General features: G+C 42.5%; 1 protein-coding gene across 6 annotated transcripts in view; it reads left to right on the plus strand.

Annotated features, from left to right (window-relative positions):
- The window catches only part of FCHO1 (FCH and mu domain containing endocytic adaptor 1), a 340362-nt gene that overhangs the window by 314439 nt on the left and 2700 nt on the right, over positions 1–23223 (plus strand). For all 6 annotated transcript variants that reach the window (XM_068234105.1, XM_068234106.1, XM_068234107.1 and 3 more), the window contains 3 exons: positions 3029–3210; positions 5121–5176; positions 9733–9897. In XM_068234105.1, coding sequence (XP_068090206.1) covers positions 3029–3210; positions 5121–5176; positions 9733–9897 — 403 coding nt within the window. The remainder of the gene's footprint in view (positions 1–3028; positions 3211–5120; positions 5177–9732; positions 9898–23223) is intronic.

Below are 23223 nucleotides of genomic sequence, written 5' to 3' on the forward strand. Positions count from 1 at the left end.
TCTTTTTCTTTTTTAAAAAGTAATAGGACAACATTTGGTCCGCCAGATCCACCGCACCCATCTTCTTACTGTAGTTCACCAATGCCACTGGCTTTTTGATCTGCTCTTGGGAGTTTGTAACAGTAGTCATTGCCTCATTTTGGATGGCTGTCAGGACCATGACATCTCTGGTCTCTATAATTTTACAGCCAGGAGCTCACCACATCTCAGACTGTACGATTCCCCTTTTGTTAATTTTTTATTAACCACCTGTGGTGGGAGGCCTTTGCGGTTTGGCCTCACCGGCCCACAGGCACCAGTCTGGGCAGAATACAAAAATTTGAAAAGGGGAATACTGGTGTAGTAGTTGTCAACATACACATGATTGCCTTGGTGGAGGAGTGGGTTGGCTAGTTCCACCACAGTTTTCCCACTGGTTGGCATGTAGGGTGGGCACCCAGCTGGCTGTAAATGGCTATATTTGCCCTCATACCTTTTACCCCATACTTTGCAGCCTTACTTGGGATATATTGTTTTATCCTTAATCTGCTATGGAATGGTAGGAGGGATTCATCCACTGCAATATCTCTCTCTGGGGTGTATACCTCACAAAACTTTGTACTGAGGTGGGTAAGTATGGGCCTCAGCTTAAAAAGTTTATCATGGGCAGGATCATCTCTGGGGACATTTTCAGAATTGTCAGTAAAGTGCAGACATTTCATGAGAGCCTCATAGCGATGCCTGCTCATTGAAGCTGGAAACAGGGGTGTGCTATGCGTCAAGTCCATAGACCAATATAGACGGATTTCTGGTTGTTGGACTATGCCCATGTGCAGTGTTAGGGCCAGAAACACCTTTAGCTCAGGTATGGTGGTGGGCTCCCATTTCTCAGCCAAATAACATATGGGCTTCTGGGCAATGTACTGATGCGCATACAGATTAGTTTGCTCCACAATGTGCTGCAGCAAATCATCTCCCACAAATAGCTGGTAGAAATCAGCAGGCCTGAAATTGTCAGTGGGCACTGATATTCCGCTTGCCCCTGTAAAAGGTGGGACGTTGGGCTCTACTAGGTTAGCGGGTGACCAGGTGCCCTGAATAATGTCATCAGGTACTGGTGGGTGTACCTGCCTTTGCCTGGCTCCCCTCTTGCCTCTGCTGTTTGCTGCAGCAGTGTTTCCCACTGAGCCCCCTGCTCCCACTGAGCCCCCTGCGGTGGCATCTGAAGGGCCCTGTATAGTGGATTCATCATCACCATTCCTCCTGTTTCCCACTGAGCCCCTGGCGGTGGCATCTGAAGGGCCCTGTACAGTGGATTCATTATCCCTCCTGAAGCGAGGAGATGGCTGCCCAGCGCTCTCTGAACTGTCAGAAGCTGACTCAGAGCTGCTTGTTGGGAGCCATTCGCTCCCTGAATTGTTCCCACTGCTGCTGCTCTGCTGGAGGATGGTGGCTGCCTCCTCAACAGAAAACAGTCTCCCCACCATAACAAGGGGAGAGACAGACAGACAGACAGATCGATCGATAACAGAAAGAGAGAGGTTTTTTTTTTACATGAAATGGAAAGAAAGAATAGAAAAGTATAGATATAAATATCAAAATAAGGGTAGAAGTGAGAGAAGAGGGGTGAAAAAGTACAAAAAAGTACTAAAATGTACTAAGATAATACAGAAAAGAGGTAAATGGCTAAGGAGAGGGAGGATAAGGGGTTAATTAGGCTAGTATAGGGGTAACATTTTATTTAAAAAAGCAAAAATCCTACCAAAATCACAGTCAGATTCTCTCTCCCAGCTCCTGTCACCTCAGAATGCTGATTGACAGCATTCTGAGGTGATAGATGAGCTGGGAGGGAGAAAGAAAGTGTATTTACAAACATGTATTAATGCAGATCATTGTTACTGGCTTGTAACAATGATCTGCCTTGTTACAAGCACTTGATTGGCCCAGGGAACATGTGATTCCCTGGTCCAATCACGGAACTGCGGGACCTGACGTGCGCACGCGGCGGGAGCGCGCGCACTCGTGCACAGCGGCAGCAGAGCAAACTGACTCATTAAAACGTCCTATTGCTGTTAACAGCGGCTGGAGTCTAGTTACAAGATGAAGACTTTAAAATATCACTATTCACGAACGATGTCCTACTGATATTCATCTAAGCTCTGATATCACTGTCCAACTTCCAAAAATTATTAGCTGAACGTGAAACCATCTCAGGCTTTAAAGAGGAACCATAGTAAAAAAGAAGTGGCTTTCAATTTATTGCACCTATGGTATTATGAATACAAAGTACATCAACACTACCTAGCTAAACCTCACCCACTGTTTAAAAAATTTCTGTAGGTTGCTGTATCAAATTCATGTTATTACTATGCTAAAATCGCAAAATGCATGCAATTCTGGAAGCCTTCTGAAAAGGTGCAGTCAGGAGCTGTTGCCATATTGTAACCTGGATCGCCACGGTGGTTGGAGACTTGGGGATAGAGGCAACGTTATTAAGTTAAGAGGAGAAATAAAATCAAACATTTTGGGGGGGGGGGGGGGGGTGGACTATAAAATATATGTAAGGAGGCCATTAGTAAGGACCACGAATCTTACCTTGTATGCACTTTAAACTAAATCATGATGAAGCAGAAGCATTACCAATTAGCATGCATCTTCCTCTTCTTAACAATTTAAACCAGTCATTTAACTCTTATTGAAAAGCCTCATCAATTACATATCTAGAGATAAATCCAACACCCTTCTGTGATGCATTGCATGAATTGATATGGATCATTACTATGGATGTGAAGCTGACCATAATGCCTATGCTTGTTATATATGTGAATAAGAGAACATTTGAAAATATAGCTTGCTATGTTTCTGAACACTTGACAATTTAAGAGTGGTTAGAAAAAAAAATCTTTGAGGGCTTGTTTTGTAGACCAATAATGGTATTTGAAGACCATTTATAGTATGTACTACTACAGTATACTGTATGTATTTTATGCCACAATGTGTGTGTGATACAATGTAACTTTTTTTTTATCTTTGCTTCACTCCAAACAAGGTATTTAAACCTGGTAAATGTTTTGCTCCCTTACATCTCAAATCCTGCTGGAGCTGTAGTCCCACCTCCACAGAGTTTACCCTGGATTACAGGCAGAACATGGCCTCTTTGTGTGACATGCACATACTGCTTCCATTAGATGAAACTGTATCCAGTCTTCAAGTTGATCCACCAGCTCGATGGTAATGGTGATTTTTTTTTTATATTTTTTTTTGTATGTTGTTTATACTGTAGGTGTGGTTTTTATTTTTTCCTGTATTGGCCATCCTTCGTAGTTGTAGCAGTAGAGTATTGTACCATGTGAACCAACAGCAAAAACAGGAAGTTTTGAATCAGGATGTTTAAATCAGAAATGTATTGGCTAACCAAAAGAAAAATAGTAAACTTTCGGCTAATAAGCCTTCTTCGCTCTATACCTGTATGATGACAAGGTAAGTCCGTCTTATTCATTGTGGAACAAGTGTGAAGTGGTCAACCATAGGAGGATCGAGCACCGGCTATATAGGTCTAAACCAGAAATAACAGAAGAGGAAGAAGCGAGTGCACCCCTGTGCCTTTAATGCCTAGTATCACTTTCAACAGCGGTGCAAAATCCAGATAAAAGAACAGTGCTAATTAGGACGTCATGTGAAGGAAAAGAGAGATCCAGGAGCAACTCGCAATGTTAAGCTTCAATACAACTTCATCAACTTTAATACATTTTAATTTTAATAAATTTCTTCCATAAAATACATCAGTGGCATAAAGACAAACAGTATATACTTAGCATTCAGGAGGCAGCATTAGGTGGTGCGGAGGATGGTCGACGATCGTTTTGCCCCTTAATAAGGGCTTTCTCGAGACAAACTTGCATTTGGAAACCTCTGTAACCAGTTAGGCACAACTGCTTACACCCTTTTAGCATGCATTGCTGCAAAAAGGCACCCTCTGAAAAACACCTCAGGATTCTTCAGCCACAGTAACGCTAGCTTTCATTGCTGCATAATTTTGGGCAGCTCTAGTAAACATTTGTTGATGGGATTGCGGTCTGCCTTTTAATTGTTGGACAATTTGATGGTTTTCTTGAGGGGGGTATTTAGCATATTTGGCTCCATTCATGATGTCAAAATGCGAACGCTGCCTCATAACACAAAATACATACTGATTTGTCTTCTGGAAGCACATGAATATATATTCACTTTCCCATCATTCATCAGATTGTCTTCCTGCTCTGTCAAGTTTTCTCCTCTTGCGCATTACCATTGATATTTCTAAAATCTACTAGCTGAAAAAAACAGCAGTGATATGCAAAAGTAGCAATGCTGCACTCACTTCTGCAGATCAGCAAGATACGATCATGAAGTGAGTGCAGCATTGCTACTTTTGCAATTGTGGCTGCGTCCCCCTCCGTTCCAAGTAATTTCTCCGGTGGTGGCGACGGCGACATGGTATTCAAGGTATGAGGGCGCCCTTTGACCCTCACGCTGCACGCAGTACGCTTTGCCGGCTTTGCGCTGGCGCTCCCTTCCTATCATAATCGTGCGCCTGGCTGATGCATCCCAGGCGCACATTGATTATTACATGAGGCGAGCGTCAGCACCAAGCCGGCAAAGCGTACTGCGTGCAGCGTGAGGATCAAAGGGCGCCCTCATAGCTAGAATACCATGTCGCCGCTGCCACCACCGGAGGAATTACTTGGAATGGAGGGGGACGCAGCCACAAGGGAGGTGCGGTAAGAGACCACACACCTCCCCATACACACAGCCCCCCCAAGCCACCAACCCATTCACCAGCGATTTAGTGCATGGTTATGTTGAAGATACTGCAACCAGCACCAGTACATGATACAAGTTAGTTTAACAAGATTCATGAGATAAAATTTGTCCTAAACTTTTTATTTTTCCCCACCTGATGTAAGTAAATCATGAAATGTATGACCAGCTATGGGATAAATTAAATAAAAGAACCACCTAGTAAATCTGATGAGCATTTGTATCTGTCCTAGCTGTTGGTCTGTCAATCATTAACGTTTATACATTATTAATAAAGTTCATAAAAATTGTATTGCTTTTCACTATTGCACCGACTGACGTAACACTTCTTCTTTCCTTAGTTCTGAGAGGAGATTACTTTGGCAGATCCCCGCACCATCTGTAAAGGAAAGAGAAGGTACACAGTGATAACAGCTACATTATTTACAGACAATGCTGAGCTTTACAGTACAAGTCTACTTATGGATAACTTCAAGGGACATGGCCAAGTAGTATACTATATCAGAATTGGTCATACATTGTATATTCATACAGGTGCATGGTCAGGGCCTGCGGACCGAGTTTACTTAGCGAGAGGTTTACTATATCGGAGTGCTCGATAGCCAGATTCTACTGTATTTTTAAACAAAAGAATAAGTACAAGTTAAGAAATGCTTATCCCTTATTTTCTACTTTATTGATTTATCCATTAACAATTTGTGACACCATTGTAAAATGTAACTGCTTCACATCTAGACCTTGTTTCCTCTTTATGGATAAGAGTAGTTTTGACATTTTAGCTTTGTTTCTACTTAATCAACAATGTTATCCCTGCTCATTAAACCTACTGTAAGCAATCTGACTTTTTTTTTTTTTTTTGCAACAAACTAGACTTTCTCTGGGTGTTATTTTCTCACAAGAATAATTTTATCTTCTGAGTATTTGTAATGGAAAAAAATAGTTGAAGTTTTTAAACAAAAAGGGCTACTATAGATTAAAAAAAACAACCCTTTGTTTGGCTAATTATGCCACGTTTCTTAAAATGTGTTGCTACAACAATGTAAGGTAAGATTTAAAATAAGGGTGTGTTTTTGCTACAGTGCATGTTTTTTCACCTAGAACTGAAAAATAATACAAATATTATTATAAGGTAAGATAATTGGTCATAGTATTAAATATGGGCTGTGATCTCCAAAGTGGGCATGGTTAAACATTATTTTTTCATTGAAATAATTCCCAGTGCATCCCTACTATAATGTTGTCTTTATTACTGTTTATGTGCATTTGTATGTAAATACAATATTATATGCCCCTACTTAAGTGTCTGCCTGTTCCAAGACCCATTAGAGTGTCGTCCCCCCCCCCCCCCCCCCCCCCCCAAGATTGACTGCTGGTTCGTCAATGCTCTGCTACTCAGCATGTCTGTTCTATGCTGCTCAGTGATGTCCTACGCTGCTGTCCCTGCTTCTGGTTCTATAGCAACAGCACTGGGCCTCAGAGCAGCCCCATGGTTTTGTTCATTTAGTGGATGGAGGCATGGGACTCTATTTACTTATTTGCCTGGCATTGTCAGTATGTTTGTCTTACTTGTTGCTGATAAGTATTTGATATTGGGGTTTGATATCTTTTTCTGCAGGATATATCAGGGCTGTGGAGTCGGTACAAAAATCCACCGACTCCTCAGGTTAGGATTCCACCGACTCCGACTCCTCGACTCTGACTCCTCTAATTTGCATATTACAATTTTGTTGATTGAAAGTATGTAACATGAAATGCATCTCTTAACTGCCTACGCTTAGGAATTTTAAAATACAACTGAAGTGTGAGGGATATGGAGGCTGTCATATTTATTCCCTTTTAAACAATACCAGTTACCTGGCTAGCCAGCTGATCTTCTGCCTCTAATACTTTTAGTCATAGACTAAAACTAGTCCTTGGTAAGAGTACTTGTAGAAGACAGGAACAAAGAAAATCTATCAGACCCTGGGCAATGTGACTGTGGGTACATGTAAGAGTGATGTGCAGGTACTCTGCAGGGGAATGAGGGGATTCTTCCTCTATTACACATTCTTCATGTACAATCTGAACATGGATCAGGACCTAGGCAATATAACTGTGGGTACATGTAAGAGTGATGTGCAGATACTCTGCAGGAGAATTAGGTTATTCTTTCTCTATTACACATTCTTAATGTACCTGAACCAGGTTTATGGGTGATAAACACTTCTGTGTTCAATGTGCACAACATTCTCAGTGGATTCCCTGCAGCTCCGTGGGGAGTGCATATGTAGAGTATAGTACTACTGTGTAGCAAAGTAAACCTGAGACATATAAAATTAAAGTTTTATACATACCTGGGGCTTCTTCCAGCCCCCTTTGGGCTAATCAGTCCCTCACTGTCCTTATCCGCCACCTGGATCTTCTGCTACGGGTCCAGGTACTTGAGCCAGTCTGGTGTAGTGCACATGCACACACTCCGCCGCTGGGAGCCTACTACATCTGCGCAGTGCTATTGCGCAGGTGCAGAATGATCCTGGCTGTGGGAGCGGCAAGTGGCCGGACTGCGCTGACTGGCTGAATTACCGGGACTCCTAGCAGAAGATCCAGGTGGTGGAGGAGGACAGCGACTGGATTAGCCTGAAGGGGGCTTGAGGGGAAGCCCTAGGTATGTAAAACATTTTTCTTTTCATCTGTCTTGGGTACCCTTTAATTCGTAGTCACCAAACCAAATTTTAACAACATATAAAATTATTTGATTTCATGAGCAAAGGGAGTGCATACATGCATAACCAGCATCAAGCAGAATTATTTCCATTTCGTTGACCATCTCTATTAGTGACACAGCTACACATTAGGCTTTATTCTTACAGCATAGATTTTATTTAGATGTTATTTAGTGTGTGTATATAATATATATATATATAGATATATATATATATATATATATATACATATATACATATATATATATATATATATATATATATATATATATATATATATATATATATATATAAGATTCCTGTGTACACATCATATATACTGTACAGTCCCAATCAGATATGTACAGGGAGTGCAGAATTATTAGGCAAATGAGTATTTTGACCACATCATCCTCTTTATGCATGTTGTCTTACTCCAAGCTGTATAGGCTCGAAAGCCAACTACCAATTAAGCATATTAGGTGATGTGCATCTCTGTAATGAGAAGTGGTGTGGTCTAATGACATCAACACCCTATATCAGGTGTGCATAATTATTAGGCAACTTCCTTTCCTTTGGCAAAATGGGTCAAAAGAAGGACTTGACAGGCTCAGAAAAGTAAAAAATAGTGAGATATCTTGCAGAGGGATGCAGCACTCTTAAAATTGCAAAGCTTCTGAAGCGTGGTCATTGAACAACCAAGCGTTTCATTCAAAATAGTCAACAGGGTCGCAAGAAGCGTGTGGAAAAACCAAGGCGCAAAATAACTGCCCATGAACTGAGAAAAGTCAAGCGTGCAGCTGCCAAGATGCCACTTGCCACCAGTTTGGCCATATTTCAGAGCTGCAACATCAAGGTGTGCAATACTCAGAGACATGGCCAAGGTAAGAAAGGCTGAAAGACGACTACCACTGAACAAGACACACAAGCTTAAACGTCAAGACTGGGCCAAGTAATATCTCAAGACTGATTTTTCTAAGGTTTTATGGACTGATTAAATGAGTGAGTCTTGATGGGCCAGATGGATGGCTATATTGGTAAAGGGCAGAGAGCTCCAGTCCGACTCCAGCAAGGTGGAGCAAGCAAGGCGGAGGTGGAGTACTGGTTTAGGCTGGTATCATCAAAGAATAGCTTGTGGTGCCTTTTCGGGTTGAGGATGGAGTCAAGCTCAACTCCCAGTCCTACTGCCAGTTTCTGGAAGACACCTTCTTCAAGCAGTGGTACAGGAAAAATGATTTTCATGCAGGACAATGCTCCATCACACGCGTCCAAGTACTCCACAGCGTGGCTGGCAAGAAAGGGTATAAAAGAAGAAAAACTGACATGGCTTTCTTGTTCACCTGATCTGAACCCCATTGAGAACCTGTGGTCCATTATAAAATGTGAGATTTACAAGGAGGGAAATCAGTACACCTCTCTGAACAGTGTCTGGGAGGCTGTGGTTGCTGCTGCACGCAATGTTGATGGTGAACAGATAAAAACACTGAGGAATCCATGGATGGCAGGCTTTTGAGTGTCCTTGCAAAGAAAGATGGCTATATTGGTCACTTTGTTTTTGTTTTGTTTTGGAGTGTCAGAAATGTATATTTGTGAATGTTGAGATGTTATATTGGTTTCACAGGTAAAAATAAATAATTGAAATGGGTATATATTTGTTTTTTGTTAAGTTGCCTAATAATTATGCACAGTAATAGTCACCTGCACACACAGATATCCCCCTAAAATAGTTAAAACTAAAAACAAACTAAAAACTACTTTCAAAAATATTCAGCTTTGATATTAATGAGTTTTTTGGGGTTCATTGAGAACATGGTTGTTGTTCAATAATAAAATTATTCCTCAAAAAATGTAACTTGCCTAATAATTCTGCACTCCCTGTATATCTGACTTTAAAAATACGGGGACTGCTTTATTGAAGCAGCGCAAGTAAATATTTTTTGATTGGTTTAATTCATTTTTGTGGACTAAGCAGAGCTATTACTGTATATATAAATTATTTATGATGACTATTATCTGAGAAATAAAACATTTTATCATATTTTCTATTTTAATTACAGTTTAAATTCATTAAGAGTCTGAGTCGGTGCATTTTCTCCCGACTCCGACTTCAGGTACCCAAAAATTGCCCCGACTCCTCGACTCCAACTCCGACGCCACAGCACTGGGGTATATAACGATCTAAGATAGGGCAGCCTTAATCTATATTTATAGATTTTATGGACAGTATTTATTTTTTTAAGGAACTCTGCTCACGCATGATCATTTGTTGCAGGTGATGGGAAGCTGTATGCCCGCTGGCAGCCACTCCATGGTTGCAGCACTCCCACCCCAGCTGCTGCTCAATTTACTTGTGAAGGTCATACTTTATCTGGGGTGGACATAGAGCTGGTAGGCTCTGGGTATAGAATGTCGCTGGTCAAGAAAAGGTTTGCAGCAGGTAATACATAAGTTAGTTGCTTATTGCATTTTTACATCTAGTAATGCATGTACTCTGTCTATGGTGTGTTTTTATAATCCTTCTGCTGACATGGTAATGCTAACACTTACACCCAGGTGGCTGATTGTATTTTCCTGATTCTTTGCGCCAATATATTACACATTACTTACATCAAAATCCACTAAATCTAAAGCCCATCTCCACGCACAGATCTAAAAACACCATCTAATAGCTTATGAATTAAAATGCTCACATGTTACATTTTAGTGTGAAAAGGGTTTTCTGCTGCAAAAGAAAACTCATCATGGTCCAAAAGATGCTGTGAGAAAGTGTGGCTTGTGTCTGGGTTGCATCATCTTCACTGTTCAGGCTGTATAGGGCTGGCACTGCTGAGAACATTGCAACATACAGCACATGCAGTCCAATGCGGGAAAATTTGGGTGGCCACTAGGAAGCTTGGGCCGCGCATAGACCACAATACTAACTGCGTCTATAGTCGCACCATGTGGACAATTTCTTATGTTGACAACATGGCGAAATGTTTTTTTTGTTCTATAGATGGCCAGGAGAATCAAATGCAAAGTAGAACTACTGCTAGGAGAGTCAGGAGGTTGTTTATCCCCTTTGCCTTTTTAAGGCTCCCTACCGGTCCTTTATCCCGTTAGCATCTTCAAACAAAATACTTCATTTGAAGATGCTGTACTCATTTTAACCTCAGCTGGCAGGACTGAATGGCACATGCAGCGTTTTTATACTCACCTGTTCTGTGCGGCTGGATTGACTTCTCCTCTTCATCCACCAGTGGCACTGCAAGCCCGGCATCATCTTCTGACTGGGGGATGGAAAAGTCTCTTCCATTACCCCGTTCCACCACCAAGTGGCGCTGCACTGCTGACACTATCGTCTGAACCCGATCACATATAATGACGAAATCGGGCGTCAGAAGAGGATGGCAGGAGTGTATCGCCGTGGGTGGATGAGGAGCGGAAGCTAGTCCAGTGTCTGGAACAGGTAACTATAAAAGCTTCCTGCACCGCTCTGCATATCCTGCCAGGCTGGGGAAGGCACACTTCCTCACCGGCAGGAAAAATTTGCGCTGCAGCCAAATAAAGTTTTACCTTATTTGGCTGCAGGAAGGTTCATCTGAGTGATTTCTTCACTCGCCATTAGGTATTTTTAGAGACCAAGCTTAACTTGCATTTACATAGTTATTTTGGTTGAAAAAAGACATACGTCCATCGAGTTCAACCAGTATAAAGTACAACACCAGCCTGCTCCCTCACATATCCCTGTTGATCCAGAGGAAGGCAAAAAAACCCTTACAAGGCATGGTCCAATTAGCCCCTAAAGGGAAAAAGTCCTTCCCGACTCCAGATGGCAATCAGATAAAATCCCTGGGTCAACATCATTAGGCATTACCTAGTAATTGTAGCCATGGATGTCTTTCAACGCAAGGAAAGCATCTAAGCCCCCTTTAAATGCAGGTATAGAGTTTGTCATAACGACTTCCTGTGGCAATGCATTCCACATCTTAATCACTCTTACTGTAAAGAACCCTTTTCTAAATAAATGGCTAAAACGTTTTTCCTCCATGCGCAGATCATGTCCTCTAGTCCTTTGAGAGGGCCTAGGGACAAAAAGCTCATCCGCCAAGCTATATTATATTGCCCTCTGATGTATTTATACATGTTAATTAGATCCCCTCTAAGGCGTCTTTCCTCTAGACTAAATAAACCCAGTTTATCTAACCTTTCTTGATAAGTGAGACCTTCCATCCCACGTATCAATTTTGTTGCTCGTCTCTGCACCTGCTCTAAAACTGCAATATCTTTTTTGTAATGTGGTGCCCAGAACTGAATTCCATATTCCAGATGTGGCCTTACTAGAGAGTTAAACAGGGGCAATATTATGCTAGCATCTCAAGTTTTTATTTCCCTTTTAATGCATCCCAAAATTTTGTTAGCTTTAGCTGCAGCTGCTTGGCATTGAGTACGATTATTTAACTTGTTGTCAATGAGTACTCCTAAGTCCTTCTCCAAGTTTGATGTCCCCAACTGTATCCCATTTATTTTGTATGGTGCTAGACCATTAGTACGTCCAAAATGCATGACTTTACATTTGTCAACATTGAATTTCATCTGCCACTTATGTGCCCATATAGCCATCCTATCCAGATCCTGTTGCAATATGACACTATCTTCCTGAGAGTTGATGATTCTGCACAATTTTGTATCATCTGCAAAAATAGCAACATTGCTCACTACTGCATCTACTAGGTCATTAATAAATAAATTGAAGAGCACTGGACCCAGAACAGACCCCTGTGGGACCCCACTGCTAACAGTCTCCCATTTTGAGTACGATCCATTGACCACAACTCTTTGTTTTCTGTCCATTAGCCAGTTCCCTATCCATGAACACAGACTCTTCCCCAGTCCTTGCATCCTCAACTTTTGCACCAGACTTTTGTGGGGAACAGTGTCGAAGGCCTTTGCAAAGTCCAAGTATATCACATCTACAGCATTCCCAATATCCATATTAGCATTCACTACCTCATAAAAGCTGAGCATGTTAGTCAAACAGGACCTGTCTTTAGTAAACCCATGTTCATGCTGAGAAATAAGATTATTTTCTACTATGAAGTCATGTATAGTATCTCTTAGTAACCCCTCAAATAGTTTGCATACAACTGATGTTAAAGAGACACTGAAGCGAAAAAAAAATATGATATAGTGAATTGGTTGTGTACTATGAATAATTACTAGAAGATTAGCAGCAAAGAAAATATTCTCATACTTTTATTTTCAGGTATATAGTGTTTTTTCTAACATTGCATCATTCTATAATATGTGCAGATTACACAACACTCAGCATTCAAAATGAGTCTTTCAGAGCAGTCTGTGAAGTAATGACCTCTCCTCTAGCAGAGGAAAAGTAAATAGTCCAGGAACAGTTGAGATAATAAAAGTCAGATAACAGCCCTCTCCAGGACTAACTTAGTCGGAGAGCTTAATGGCTTGTTTGCATAGAGATAACAACTGGAGTTTCTCAACTCTTCCTGTACTGGAAACAATTACACTGATGTATCTGATCTTAATGTTTTATTTCTTAACTGTACATAAAAAGAGAGAAGAAAGAAAGCCCCCATGACAAGCACCACTTGAAAAAATACAAAAAGTTTATTCAATCTTTAACATCAATAAATGAGGACACAATAAGATTCATCATAGTACTAAAATCAAGTAAAAACGGCAAGAACAAACCTACTGCTGCAAATAATTATGTCAATATATCAATGCGTCAATAACACAGCATAAATTCTAAATAGACATTAAGGTGCACCTGAAGTGATTACATATACAATAATATCAGCATAGAATATGCAACAATGTCAGCATAGTGGGCATCTCTTGAGAGCCCACTAATGCTTGAACCCGGGTTCAGTATACAAGGGATGTGCAAAATAGCATATAACACACAAAAATGGCATAACAATGTGCTAGTAATAGAAATATAATAAGTGCATGGGACTGCAAAAACCTCATGGAGCAGCCTATAGATAAAGTGCATCAGAGAAATGTGAAGTGCTGAAAACAGAAGAAGATTCTTATCCCCGGTGAGTATGCGTCAGGTGCATGCAGCAGGGAATGGTCGGCTCCCCTCAGGACTATCCCGCTAGCTCCGTGGGCGTCACCCCGCTTTGAAAGGAGAGAGGACACCGCACAGCTACCACGCCAGGACGGCGTTTAAATATACGAAGACGGAGGGTGTGCGCATAGATGCCGGCTCAGCGTCAACCGGATGTGGCGTCATGAGCCGGCGGAAATGGCAAGGCTGGTGAATAGGAAGCGTAACCACGCTGGAGCGCAGCGGCAAACCAGGAAGCCGCAAGGTGAGTGGTCAGTAGGCTAAAGGAGAGGAGGAACAAAGAGAGGGACGAAGCAACCCCGTGCAAAGAACCAAATGCAGAGTCCAACATGTGTGAGAGGAAAGGGAAAATATAATGACAATACCATACATTATAATATAAATATGTAAGTATATGCACATAATACTAAGCATAAACAGTAATCATCCCTATGCATTCCAATATGTACAGTATATCGAACCCTTTGTACACGGCTTGTTCTTGCCGTTTTTACTTGATTTTAGTACTATGATGAATCTTATTGTGTCCTCATTTATTGATGTTAAAGATTGAATAAACTTTTTGTATTTTTTCAAGTGGTGCTTGTCATGGGGGCTTTCTTTCTTCTCTCTTTTTATGTGCATATATACTTTGAGCCCCAGCACACTTGTTTCCAGTGATTCTATTGCCCACACTGCTGGTGTTGCGGACAATTATCTTTATTTCTTAGCTGTGCTACACATACAAATCATAATATCATCATTTTTTTTCCCTTCCGTGTCTCTTTAAGCTTACAGGTCTATAATTTCCTGGATCTGATTATTTGCCCTTCTTAAATAATGGGAAAACGTGGGCTGTACGCCAATCCACTGGGACTTTGCCAGTTGCAAGAGAGTCACAAAAGATAAGATAAAGGGGTTTATCTATAACTGAACTTAATTCCCTTAGGACCCGAGGATGCATGCCATCCGGGCCAGGTGCCTTGTCTATTTTTAATTTATTTAGTCTTGCCATCACTTCTTCCTGCGTTAAGTATTTAATATTACAGTTAGAAGATTGAGACTCTTCCGCCTCTGTAGTTTGCAACAGTGCTGTTTCTTTTGTGAAGACAGAAGCAAAGAAAGCATTTAATAACTCTGCCTTACCTTGGTCATCCACCATACGCTTTGGTCTACTACATCTGTTCTAGTCTCTAGAACTACAAAAATGTAGGCCTGCAATTTTAGTTTACAAAAGGTATTTTTATTAAGATAAACAAAGTAATCAACAGAGCATAGTACAATTCAAGACACTGGCAATGACAAAATTATGTCCAGCAGTTACTTACAATATGATCAGATGACAATTAAAGAGAACCCGAGGTGGGTTTGAAGAATATTATCTGCATACAGAGGCTGGATCTGCCTATACAGCCCAGCCTCTGTTGCTATCCCAAACCCCCCTAAGGTCCCCCTGCACTCTGCAATCCCTCATAAATCACAGCCACACTGCTGACAAACAGCTTGTCAGAGCTGGCTGTGTTTATCTCTATAGTGTCAGTCTGCTGCTCTCCCCGCCTTCTGCAGAACTCCAGTCCCCGCCTGCATCCCTTCCCTCCCTGCTGATTGGAGGGAAGGGACGGGGGCAGGGACCGGAGCTATGCAGGAGATGGGGGAGCAGCTGAGACTGACACTACAGATGCAAACACAGCCTCACAACACGGCTGTGATTTATGAGGGATTGCAGAGTGCAGGGGGATGTTAGTGGGGTTTGGGATAGCAACAGAGGCTGGGCTGTATAGGCAGATCCAGCCTCTGTATGCAGATAACATTCTTTAAACACACCTCGGGTTCTCTTTAAGTAGTAAAACACACAAAAACTCTTAACAATTTTGCTCCACAGTACAAAAAAGAACATAAAAGACATTGCTGAGGCATTGGTACAAAATGCAGCATGCCTAGTATTGGGCAGGAGAGGAATTAGACTTAAGTGTAGACCAAGCGGACCACCGTGTTATCATAGGTAGAGGAGATAATGCTGGCCAATCCATCCATCTAGTTTCCATGATGAGATCTAACCTTTGTTCAAATAATGAAAACGGTAAAGTAGGTTGCTTCCAGTTGAATGCAATGACCCATTGAGCAGCTAACAGGCAAGCACTATAAAAGCGTCTGAAGGGTTTAGGGATAGTAGGGGCATTAGCATATAACAAAGCTTGGGCAGGAGATCAGAAAACCGTTATTTTAGTGATGTTGTGAAACAAAGACCAAATTTCAGCCCAGAAGGATTGAGCAACCGTACAATCCCAAAAGATATGAGTTAGTGTACACATACCCCCACATCCCCTAAACCACAATGGGGAATGAATGGGGAACATCTTATGAAGTTTAAACGGAGTATTATACTATCTCATCATCAATTATAAGAGCTGTTCCCTTAAACAGGAGGATGGGGAGGATTTCTGTATTCTGTCGTAAATGAGTGCCCATTGATTTTCAGTGAAAGTTTATTCCCAACGCCACCTCCCAGTCCGAGATATATTTGGGTTTGGTATGAATGTTGGTTGTAATCAAATCCTCGTAAATAGAGGAAATTAATCCTTTACTCTGGGTATCCCCTCTGCATAGTCTATCATAGAGAGAGGGGAGTCAACCCTTCTGCTAAGGCTCCTTGAATGCAAAAAAATGCCTAATCTGCAAATAATTGAAAAATTCTGATCTAGGGATATCCTTAGTAAATCTAAGCTGTTCAAATGAGACAAAAATGTCAGAGATCCTACATTTTTTTAGCTTAGTGCATACCATTTATCTCCCACCATTTAAATGAGCCCGGGTCATAAAAGGCAGAGGGAAAATCTGGATTACCGATCAAGGGAATAGTGGAGATTCCTGGCAGGGATTGCCCAAGCCTACTCCACCATAAAGATATCCCATGTGAAACGACTTTGTGTTTAAGAAGGTGTATAGAGAGGTCCTTATTGGAAGATAATGAGTGAAGATTATAGGGGCCTATAGAATCCCTCTCAAAAGCTACCCAAAGAGGAGGTTCCAATGAAGAATGCCAACAAATTAACTGAGCAAACTGTGAGGCTAGATAATAGGACCAAAGGTCAGGTAAACCCACCCCTCCCATATGCCAAGGCCTTTGTAAAAAATTTGATTTACCCGAGGAGGTCGTCTATCCCAGATGAGCTTTAAATTCTGATCCTGAACTGAAGTCAAAAGGGATCTAGAGACAGGTATTGGGAGAGCACGGAAAAAAAAATAGGAGCCTTGGCAGAAGGGTAATTTTGTAGGCCACCATATGACCAGACCAAGATATTTTAAATGTAAGCGAGTCCTTCAGGGTACTCAGGACCGAGGTGAACAAAAGGGGAAAATTATACTTAAATAAGGTCTCATACGTGGAAGTTAGTTTTATTCCCAAATAGGTGATAAAATCTAAGGACCAGTCAAAAGAGAAATTAGCTTGGTAAACTCTATAAACAGCTGGGGGAAAATTAATTGGCATAGCTTTAGATTTATGGGGGCTAACTTTCAAACCTGAAAGATTGGCAAAGTTATCTAATAGATTGAGCAAGTTAGGCATAGAAGTAAGGGGTTGTTTGATAAACATAAGTGCATCTTCAGCGTACATAATTGTTTTATAAATAGATGGACATTTTTTATAGCCTTTCATATTTGGGTTGGATTTAATGGCACATGCTAGGGGTTCCATCATAAGAGAGAAAACTAGGGGAGAGAGGGGGCACCCCTGATGAGTGCCCCTTTCCATGGTTATAGAGGAGGAATTGGCACCTGAGATTCTAATTATTGTTTCAGAAAAAAAAGGTAAAGAGACTAGACCGTGCCTAATATTGAGTCTGGGATACCAAAATGTTGCAAGGTGTTGTTCATATTAGGCCAGAGCACAGAGTCAAATGCTTTGACCAGGTGGAGACTCAACAAAACCAACCGACGTCCAGGAATTAATCCTGTTTGGGAGGGGGAAATGATTGATTGAATGACCTCACTTAATCTAAAAGCCAAAATTTTGCCAACAGTTTGATGTCGTTGTTTAGAACCGAAATCTGTCTGTAATTGGTAGGCTGAGTATGGTTCAATTTAGGTTTGGGGATAAGGGACATACTGACCAACAGCATCTCATTAGGGAAAGGGGAACCTTGCATAACCGAGTTAACCTCCTTGCCGGTTATCCCGAACTCAGTTCGGGGTAACCTGCGCAGGAGGATTTCTCAGGCCCTGCTGGGCCGATTTGCATAATTTTTTTTTGTTACAAGCAGCTAGCACTTTGCTAGCTGCTTGTAACTTCCGATCGCCGCCGATCCGCCGCGCCGAGTCGCTCCCACCCCCCCTCCCGCCCCAGACCCCTGCGATGCCTGGCCAATCAGTGCCAGGCACCGTTGAGGGGCGGATCGGGATTCCCTATGACGTCCCGGCGTCCATGACGTCATCCCGCCCCGTCGCCATGGCGACCGGGGAAGCCCTGCAGGAAATCCTGTTCTGAACGGGATTTCCTGCTTACTCTGATCGCCGAAGGCGATCGGAGTGGGTGGGGGGATGCCGCCGCTCAGCGGCTATCATGTAGCGAGCCCTAGGCTCGCTACATGATTAAAAAAAAAAAAAAAAACTCCTGCGCTGCCTCCTTGCCGGAGGAATTGAACCGGCAAGGAGGTTAAACAAAACCTTAAGACGGGGTAAAAGTATATGACTAAAAGTTTTATAATATAGAGCCATATAGCCATCGGGGCCTGGGCATTTAGAATTTTCAAGAGATTGGATGGCCGTACGTATTTCATCATCAGTGATAGAAAGACCTAGAGTCTCGACTTTATCCGTGCTCAACCTGGGCAATGGCAGGGTATCCAGCCAATTTTTAATGGATTCCGGAGAGGGAGAGGCTTCAGCAGTGTATGATGATGATGTTATCCATTCATTCGTGTCCGACTCTTGGCGATTCTATGGGTTAGCTCTCTCCATGCTGTCCGATCTTGTACCATTTCTGCCAGTTGCCTTAAGCTCAATCCTGTGTCAGCTTTGATGGTGTCAAGCCAACGCGTCCTCTGGTGGCCTTGTCGCATTTTGCTACTGATCAGTCCTAGTATTAGGTCTTTCTCTAAGGAATTTGATCGCATCACGTGGCCGAAATATGTGAGTCTGAGTCTGGTGATCTTGCCTTCCAGTGACGTCTGGTCTTATACGTTCCAATACTTGTTTGTCATTCTTGCTGAATGCGAAGCAACCGTCGCCAGCACCACAACTCGAAGGAGTCGATTTTTCTTCTATCTGCTTTTCTTGGGGTCCAACTTTCGCAGCCATACATGGTTATGGGGAAAACAATGGCATGAACCAGTCTACATTTAGTCGTAATGCTAATGTCTTTGCTTTTCCATACTTGGTTCATGCTTACCATTGTGTTTCTGCCGAGGGTTATCCGACGTTTTATTTCATGACTACAATCACCATTTCGATCGATCTGAGAGCCGAGTAAGGTGAATTCCTGCACACACTCAATCTTTTCATTGTCAACTGCTATCTTGATATTGCTATCATCTACTTTTGTCATTATCTTGGTCTTTTTGATATTCAGGTAGAGGCCGAACTTTGCACTTTCATCTTTGATTTGATTAATCAGATGCTGCAGACCATCCGCCATTTCTGAGAGAAGAGTTGTCATCAGCATACCGAAGGTTACTGATGTTCCGTCCACCAATTTTCACACCAATTTCTTTTTCCTCAAGATCCAATTTTCTTATGATCACTTCGGCGTAAAGATTAAACAGGAAGGAGGATAGGATACAACCTTGCCTCATACCTTTACCAATTTTTAACCAATCCGTGTCTCTATAGGGTGTTCGCACTGTGGCTTCTTGGCCGTCATATAGTGATCTTATCAGCTTAACCAGATGAGTTGGCACGCCCAGTTCACCTAAGGTTTTCCACAGCTTATCGTGTTCGACACAATAAAAGGCTTTTTTTATAGTCAATAAAGCACATATAGACATTCTTCTGATATTCGTGGGGTTTCTCCAAGATCCATCGAAGATTCGCAATATGATCGCAAGTGCCAGGACCTCAGCAGTGTATAGCTTACCATAAAAGGACTCAAACAGTTTTACAACTTCATTCGGGCGGGAGACAAGGTGGCCCCTCGGATCTCAAGTTTATAAACATGTGGGATTCTATATGATTAGCTCAATTTGTGTGCAAACATTCTAGCGTGTGAGTTGCCTAATAAAATGAACCGGGTTTTGAGTCAACGGAGGTCTTTATCAATTTGAGAATTAAAACAGGAATCCAATTCTTTACGTTTGGTGATAATGAGGTCTCTCAAAGTGCCAGAACGACCAGTTATATTTTTCCTGTGCAAAATATCAAGTTCCCTGCTAAGACAAGCTATTTCAGCACACCTAGATTTTTGCTTATGCTTGGCTATGCTTATTAAATGGCCCCTAAGGACGGCTTTATGTGCAGTCCAAAGAGTTCCCGGTGATTGTCCATCAATCTCATTATCCTCAAAAAAAATTCTCAAGGACAGTGGAAAGTTGGTCTCTCACCGAGTAGTCGGATAAAAGGGAGTCGTTAAGCCTCCAATGAGCCATCGAATAGGGAAAGCCAAGGTGATGAAAAGATACCTGTAGCGAAGCATGGTCAGACCAAGAGAGCTACCTCGTCTCCTCACTCGAAGAGCCACCTATATCAACTGGAGAAACAAACATGTAGCCCAGCCTACCATACACATCGCGAGCTTGAGGCTTCTTTCCCACCAGGATGTTGCATTTTAGGGGACGTTATAGGTTGCATAACGTGCCCCTAACGCAACGCCTGGTGGTGCTGGAGGAGGACGCTACCAAGAGCTGCGTTATGCAGCTCTTGGTGCGCCTTTTTTGTGCTGTGCGATGCGGAGACCACGTGATGCGCATCACGTGGTCCCGCCACCCAATCGCCGCACAGAGCAGCCGCTCCAGAAGTAAACACTGCACGTCACAGTGCAGTGAATATTAATTAGCCATGTGGCTGGCCGCGGAGGAGGAGGGGAGACCTCCTCCTCCAACATCACTGAGCATGTGCAAACAGTCTAACGCGGCTTAGCCACATATAACGCACAGCATGCAGCACTTTCTTTTAACTTGCTGCGTTACAATGTAACGCAACATGGGCACTGTGAACAGCCCATTGGTTTTTCATTGCTGTGCGGTGGGCTGCGTTACAGGCTGCACTAACGTGTGCCTGTAACGTCTTACTGTGAAAGCAGCCTGAGGGTAATAGGTGTGCCCAGTCTCCCCAGGGAAGTGAGCCCTCCAAACATCTAATAATTGAAATTTACGTAAACAGGAAATAAGATTTCTAGGGAACACCCTTGTGAAAACAGTGTGTCGGCTCCTATCCAAGGAGGGACTAGACACACCATTGAAATCACCCGCTAGAATGAAATGAGGAGAATGAAACTGATCCATATGCTGGAACAAAGATTTATAGAACAGGGCTTGAGAGCTTTGAGGGGCATAGCAGTTGACCAGTGTTATATCTTTAGTACCCAGTCTAGCTGTGATAATAATAAAGCGACTCTGCGGGTCCCTATATAGCTGTATGACTGTGATAGGGGTCTTATTATGAATAAGAATAGCCACTCCTCTCTTCTTCGCAAAAGTGGTATAGAACACTCAAGAGTATGAAGGGTCAAAAAACGTTGGGCCAGAACGGTCACAAATATGGGTCTCCTGCAGAAAAATTAAATCTGGTTTAGATTTCTTATAATCCCTAAAGGCTTTCCTCCTTTTGTGGGAGGTATTGAAGCCCCTCACATTATGAGAGATAAAAGTAATGGTCATGTCTGAGTAAATACAACAGAGCACCACAAACAAGTGTTAACCAGGGACCAAAGTGCGAAGAAGAAGAGAGGAGGAGCACACCCACAGGGATAAATACAAAATAACCAGATACCAGTAATGCATTATAACCAATTGCACAGCAATGAAAGAATACCTGTAAGGTGCAAAAAAAGGTTATCAAATGAAAACATAATCAAGTATTACAACCCTGTTGAAAGATGAGGGCAGAGGCCCAATGAATTAAGCTCTGTCCATAGGGTTGCACCAATTGAGTCATTTAGTCTCTGCAGCAAACAGAGCATCGTAAGGCACTACAAACTCACAATGTGATGTAAACCGTACCACACGATGGGGGGATAGTGGGCTGACCACATAGCATGAGAGGACAGCCACATATAAAAAATATAAAAAAGAAGGTGACGTCAAAAAGGCAGGACGATCTTATTGGCGATGTTTCTATATGTGGCGAACAAGACTTCAACAAAAGTACAAAAAAAGAGGATCATAGTCACCCAGGAAAACGAAGGGGTCATGTGTCCAGTGAACCTCATAGTTGGAGAAGGCGCAATAGGCCTGGTGAAAGAAAGAAAGAAAAAAGTACCTTAAGATGCAAGAGCTTCAGAGTAGGTCGGGCGTTGGGATGAATCCTTGTTAGGGGAACGCTGAGAATGCTGTGAAAAAGGACATCGTTTCAATCCAAGCTTATACAGGATCTCCAAACCCTATTTAGGTGTAGTTGCCAGGAGCGTAGAGCCATTATGGGGAACAATCAACTTAAAAGGATAGCCCCACCTGTAACGAATGTTAGCTTCTATAAGGACCGCTGTAACATCCTTAATCTTTTTCCGCTTTTCCAAAGTGACAGGGGAAACGTCTGGAAAGATTTGAATCGGTTTATCTTCATACATCAGAGGAAGCATTGCGGGCAGTAGAGGAGATCTTTTCCTTGATAAGGAAATCTTTAAGGCATAAGATCACATCTCTAGGTGGCTGATCCTGCCCAGGCATAGATCTCCATGCGCGATGCATCCAGTCAAAGATGAAGGCCGAAGCCGGGGCCTCTGGTAGAAGAGATTAGAAATGCTTACCAACATGAAGCTCCAGGTCAGTATAGGATTCATTAAGGGCTCGTATGCGTAGATTGTTCCTGCGGTTGCGATTGTCCAGGTCCTCTGCTTGAACCTGGAGCTGGGCAACCGTGGATTGTAAGTCGTCATGTTCCCTTCTGAGTGCTCTGTGAGCCTTGACAGCCTGGGCAGTTTTTAGTTTCCGTGTACGAGTACCCAGGGCTGCAAGCTCCTGCGATAGCGTGGTAGTAGCACTATGCAACTCCGACTGGAACTTGGACACAATTTTGATGTAAATGGCTTCCAGACTGCCGTCCAGGTCTTTTTTAGTCAGCCCAGGGGGGTGTTGAGGCCAGGCATCGCCAGCATCCTCAGAGATCAGGTCTTGAGAAGGGCAGGAACGGGACTGGGCGCCATCTTGGGAAGACGTGCTTACGGAGCGGGCCCTGGTAAAGTAGTCTCTCACCGATGTTTGAGCCAGTGATTCCTTGTTTTTCCGCCTCTTCGACATGCACAAGCAGGTTACCCGGGGGTGGCGGATACTTAGGAGTGAATAACAGTGATAAATACCCCGGTAATCACGGCTTTAATCAGAGGCTTAGAGGAGCCGCATGAAGATCCGTCTCGCCGCTTCCACGCCGCGCATGCGCTCTAGGCCTGCAATTTTCACTGAAAACCTTCTATGTAGTAATTCATCATATGTTCTTTTTCTATTACTTTGGTTTTTGTCAGGGTTGCTTTAAGCCTTCAGATTATGAATTACTGTAACTGGTGGCTTTAGAGGACAGACTATTTTCAAAGCTTCAAGAGATATTACTCCT

Source organism: Hyperolius riggenbachi, chromosome 1 (assembly GCF_040937935.1).
Source record: "Hyperolius riggenbachi isolate aHypRig1 chromosome 1, aHypRig1.pri, whole genome shotgun sequence".
Classification (NCBI taxonomy): domain Eukaryota; kingdom Metazoa; phylum Chordata; class Amphibia; order Anura; family Hyperoliidae; genus Hyperolius; species Hyperolius riggenbachi.